The sequence below is a fragment of the Ruditapes philippinarum genome, unplaced genomic scaffold (assembly GCF_026571515.1).
Source record: "Ruditapes philippinarum isolate M1 unplaced genomic scaffold, ASM2657151v2 ctg27035_1_1_1_1, whole genome shotgun sequence".
Lineage (NCBI taxonomy): Eukaryota > Metazoa > Mollusca > Bivalvia > Venerida > Veneridae > Ruditapes > Ruditapes philippinarum.
The window spans coordinates 1-5,874 of NW_026861900.1; the positions used below are offsets into that span (position 1 = coordinate 1).

Consider the following 5,874-nt stretch of genomic DNA (forward strand, 5'->3'; position numbering starts at 1 on the left):
AGTGCTACTGGATGTCTTAACAAATGTCTATAACCGTCATCTTCAATGTTGCAATACAATACTCATTGGGGACTTTAATGTGAATTTCAAAACAGAGTCGATGCAAAAGACTGCTCTTCAAAAATTCGCTTCAGAGCATGGTTATTATCAACATATCAGTCATCCAACAACTAACTACCAGTCAACATTAGATTTGATCTTCAGTAACATCACACCTGTACAGACAGGTGTTCTAGAGATGTACTTTACTGACCACAAAGCTGTCTGGATTGCTATATAACAATCCAAGGTATCATATTGTTTCAATTCTAGAGATTTTGTGGGTTACATAAATGTACTAAAATCTCACTATAGTGTTAGTGTACACAATTATATTCAAGTGACCATACACTTCAAATATTTACAGTATATGAAATAATTACTTCAGTATATATATATATATATACATTGTACTTGTTCTTGAATTATAACCTGCTGTTCAATAAAATGTCATTAATTGCTTGCAATGTTTAAATTGGGCTTGTTTATTGATGGATTGTAATATCTTCCCCACTGATTTGTTTTAAGGTTCATTAAACAACACAGTGCCAAGGATAAAAACTTGCTTGCTAGATAACACTTATCCATAATATGCCCCCATCTCGATCTAAAGTTTTCGTAAACGGGCGTATTTTGTGACTATGGCACCCTTGTTTTGTTATACAGTGAAAAATTAAGGGCAATTTACAATACACCATTGCAGAAATACCTAATTCGTGAACGACCTCATTTATGAAACTTACACGTGTATGAGCACACAATGGTCGTTACCTGTGACATAGCCATCGAGTATCATATTTGTATCCCCTGAACCTCTCGTGTGTGTTTCGTAATAACGGACATGGCCTTCATTAACGTCCGTTTGGGCAGCTAGGGCCACTGCTATCTGGTTGCCACAAATGTCAATAGAACTGGGAACGCCTTCTCCTTTCGTGAACTCGTGTATAAATAACACTACTGGATTCGAAGGGTTAGCAATATCAACAACGTGCATAAAGTGACTCGTCTCTCCTATTAGAATAGATATAGATACAGTTATATAAAATATTCATAGAAAGACAAGCCCTACCATAAAGATGATGATAAAACAGACTATATTTTCATGTTATCTTGATAATGTCAATTGTTGTTGCCAAGTATCGGACAACTAAACCTAGACTGAATTAAATAAAGAAATAAAATAAATATTGTATTGTATATCAGAATATATAGTAAACATAAACATTTCTTATCGTATAATGACATTGTCTTACAAAGTTTGCAGACTTCATTAATGTTTGGAAATGAATTCCGATTATAGGAATACTTAATGTCAAGAACAAACTAAGATTAAACTGTAGCGAACTTAAAATCTGTGGTCTTCTGCAGAAAGGTATGATCGGGCGATATTAATAGATAGTACTTGTAAAATATTTGAGCAAGAATTAAGATACACAAATGTAGGTGTAAAATAAGCTATCCTTTTTTTGAATAAAATTGTCAAAATTTATTGAACGGAATGGAATTCAATATAAAACAAAGTAATATTACATAACAGTCAGTAAAATGTATATCATGACAGTACATTACTCTTTTTTGCATATCTAAGAGAAGACCAGCAAACGGAACTATTCACATTGTTGCAAACTAATTCGTTGCATGAAAGTTTCAAGTAGTTTTACCACTTCGAAATTAAAAAAAAGGTTTTACACTTTAGTCTTTCGTATCATGAGATCAATATGCGTTTATGTAAATATGACTAAATGAACTTTGAAATCGTGACGAATACATATGCACTTAAGCTAATGTACTTAATATTGAAATGTAAATAGCTCCTGACTGTCATACTTATAGTCCGAGTGTCAAAGGGTGCTATCATTAAACATTCCATTGTAATCTGAAGATAAGATCGCTGTTTGAGAATATAACTATATTCAAAGATTGTACCTATGATATAGACAACGTGGTTCACGGCATCGTAAGCGGAATCTGTCGCCGTACCAAGGTTAACACCACCATATACATACACCCCTCTATTAATGCTTGTCGCAAGCTGTGTATATGACAGCTGTTGGAGTGTGTAATAGCCAAACACGACTTGGAAAAGGAACGTTGATACAAATATTCCTGTCAGACCCATTTCTGGCTTCCACTGTAAAACATACATCATGATCAAAGAAATGATAACTTGTTCTTTTTCTACTGTTTAAATTTAAATAAAGATATCAAAGTAAATATTTTGTATTTTACATTTGCTCCAGTAGATCTATAAGAATTGCTGTATTGTTGAAAGTAAATTGTAGAAATAAAAATATATGTAATCATACGAGTAACAACAAGTAACAAAGCTTAATGTGATGTGTTCAGATACGGTAGTTCAACATAAGACGTTTTTTTTCACATGATAAAATGAACGACAAGTGAGAGTTATAGATGATGTTGAAGATATGATACTTTTAAAGAAATAAACTTATAGGAAGCGTATAAAACATCATTCAGATCTGAATTGAAAATAACCTGTGCTTCGGGCGATCCAACCAATCTTAACCTTGCAGACCCTAAAGTTTTGAATGACATCCATTAAATAATATATTATGGCAAAATTTTAAGGAAATGTATGAAAAGTCTAACCTAACTTTTTGAGACAAACAAAGCCAAGTGGTTTCCAACGTTTCAACATTGGCTTGCTTTTTCTATGTTAGAGATATTATATTCAGCTTTAAAATGCATGCCAAGATGACGGAGTAGATGCTTTTAACGTATCACCATAGCATAATCATTTAGTTACATTTGTATAAACAAGTAATGATGGCTTTTGTCCATACACTATATTCAAACTTACTGTGTATCAAAACATACAGTGTATAAATAAACTGTACAAAACAAAACATAATTATATCAATTTTTTATATCAAAACATACAGTAAATAAAAATACAGTACATCAAAACATAATTCTATCAGAACTTACTTAATATCAAAACTTATAATATATAAAAATACTGTATAAAACAAAATTATTTCAAAACTAATTTTATTTCATAACATGCAGTATTTAAAAATGCAGAATATCAAAATATAATTATGTCAAAACTTACATTATTGTATAATATTACCTCGTATGTGTTGACAACAGTAAAGGAAGGTATTTCGTCTGATAAGATAAGACTTAATGTCAGGTGAACTTTGTAATCATTTCATTGCGATGTTACTTGAGATCGTGGCTTCCATGACCGAGCGTTTAATGTCGTTGGCTTCAAACCGGTTGCTCCTCACCGCGGTGTGTTCGAAGCCCGCTAGGGACATTGGATTCTTTCATGTGAGGAAGTTATCTAGTAAGGTTACTGAATGTCGGTGGCTGTACTCAAATGCCCGTTTGTGCCTGAAATAGTTCATGTATAGGTACATGAGGTCTTACTCCACCAGTAAAGCTGGGAAGTCAAATTTGAAATATGGAAAAAGATGATCCCTCGGAAGCATTAATGACAACAATTTACATGAAAATTGCAGACTTGGTTTGATTGAGGGATAATGAAAATATGCAACATTCCTTACGCCCCATAGCTCCAGCTTGAGCGTTTCTCAATTTTCAACACTTAAAAGTGCTGGAATCTTAACAGTGTTGGTGCGACGTAAAACCCAACACAAATACATGCACATACGCACGCACGCACGAACACACACAGTATTGTTAAAATGTCGTAAAGCATAATTGGCTTGCAATAAAAAAGCTATTTTCAAATAATTAGAATATAATATCTTCTCATATAACAATTATTTTCTTGTTTATATAGTATCAATTTTGCAATATGTTAACAGAAGATGTAAGCTCTTTGTAAAGCTCAATTAAATAGAACCAGGATTATTTTTAATTTTGCGATATTGACCGATTCACTTTAGTTCCAATGTTCCATTTTGGCAAATAGTAGTATATCAATGTTTCTTTTATCGAATTAGGTCAGGACCTTTATAAGCAATGTACTATCGCATGATCTTTCTAACGTTAGATTATTGCTCTAAACTGAACTTTATCTCCTTTTGGTGTTAGCTTTAAGAGATATAAGGTGGTCTTTTAATAAAGTTACATTAATGTTCAATTTTGCGGATCTATTAGTATTATTTGTTAGTTAAATCTACTCTTTAATATTACTTAACTGAAAAACTAATACACCAGTATAAATAATAATTAGTTTTTAACTCAAACCGGTTATATTTGCCTTTTGAGTTTTTCATAATTTGTTTTTATCTGATTGTTTTAATTCGCTATACTGACGGTTAATAACGCTTAGAGAAATATTTACGTATTTTTATTTCATATACCTGTAGTTGAGACAATGGGATTGATCAAGTTATTTGTAGCCACATGCCTCCTTCAAACAGTGCTTGGGTTCTACACACTCAAACATCTGTCTTATACCCAACTCGCGACGAGCAACAACAGAGGGACCTATGTTTACGGTGGTTTGAATCTCGGTACAGCAACAGACGCCGCTTATGATCCGGTTAACAGTGTTGTATATATCATAGGTAATACGATTCATTTTAATTGTTTTCAGGCAAGTTAAATGACATGTTATTTTACCTTTTAACATTTAATTAGTGTTTCAATCTGTTGAAAAGAATTGCAAAACATTATTGACTACGACATCTAGATTTTAGCGGAAGTTAAAGTAATATTATGTCCATCCAAGACTAAATGGTATAGAGTACAGATAATAAATCAAAATTAATTTACATCTTGCCATATTTATTTCCATTTTTCATATTCTGTTACTTATGAATATGCAATTATCCACGTTGCATACAGAAATTTCTATAAATATCATTCAGAAGATAGAAAGTTGGTAGAAAGAGTGGAATAGTTTTTTTTAAATAAATAAATAAATAAATAAATAAATAAATAAATAAATAAATAAAAAATAAAAAAAGACAGTCTTTATATTTTATTCGAAACATTTCTAATTCATTTCATTTACTAGTTAAACACCGTTATGTAAAATTATCTCATTCAACTTAACTTTACAACGCAAATAAGCATAATGTCACTTTAAAAGTCGGAGAAAAAAACTATATATAATGTGGCTAGCATTGCCAATTGGAGAATACTTGTAAATTTTAATCCAGCTACATGCTTAAGATCACAAAATTTAAACAATGATGTTTTTGAAAGTTCATTATTTCTTTTAGAAAGTTATCATTCATTTATCATTCAACATTGTTTTATCTATATAGATTACACCTTATATAAAGAAGAAAACGTGATAAACCCAATGTCATGTAAATTTTGTTATCTTCAAACACGTATAATACGGTATTGTCTCTTTATAAATCCATCAATAATTTCGTAATCATTCGTGCACTAAACACCATTCATTTCCCAAAGTTAATTGCTTCGTTCGGCAAAGTTAAATTGAGTAAGTATATCAAACAATGGTCTATGTTGAAATGCAGTCACAAAAACTCAACATCTCTCTTTTTGGTTTTATTGTATTACGTTTCCTACTGAACGATTAGATAAGGGCAAAGAGGTTTAATCATTTGAAACCTTATTATGGTATCACGACATGTGAATATGCTTTATTTTATCAAACGTTTACCATACTCCGTTCAAGTCCGTTGCTTAATTTTGTACACTATTGTACGCCGTGATGGTAATATAAATTACACAACTGATTTATGGAATTCATGGTATATTTCTACTGTGATTTATATCAATTGTCTTGTATATTATAATTAAAATGATATCAAACTGTGAAATGATATTGATCAAATGATTATTCTTATAGGAGAAAAGAGTCACTTTATGCACGTGGTTGATATTGCCGACCCCGCCAATCCTTCCGTTTTGTTTATACAC

At 31.4% G+C, this 5,874-nt stretch overlaps 2 protein-coding genes across 3 annotated transcripts; one reads left to right on the forward strand and one right to left on the reverse strand.

The window, feature by feature from the left end:
* Window positions 1–810: 810 nt before the first annotated feature.
* On the reverse strand, window positions 811–3,286 carry LOC132717302 (uncharacterized; the record flags this gene model as incomplete). Of its 2 annotated transcripts, none has more annotated exon segments than XM_060700733.1 (3): window positions 811–1,050; window positions 1,966–2,170; window positions 3,134–3,286. In XM_060700733.1, coding segments are annotated over 2 exon segments (433 nt in total), but the record flags the coding sequence as incomplete, so codon positions are not given.
* A 774-nt stretch (window positions 3,287–4,060) lies between these two features.
* On the forward strand, window positions 4,061–5,874 carry LOC132717303 (uncharacterized; the record flags this gene model as incomplete). Its single annotated transcript, XM_060700735.1, is given in 3 exon segments — window positions 4,061–4,139; window positions 4,344–4,544; window positions 5,804–5,874. Coding segments are annotated over 2 exon segments (264 nt in total), but the record flags the coding sequence as incomplete, so codon positions are not given.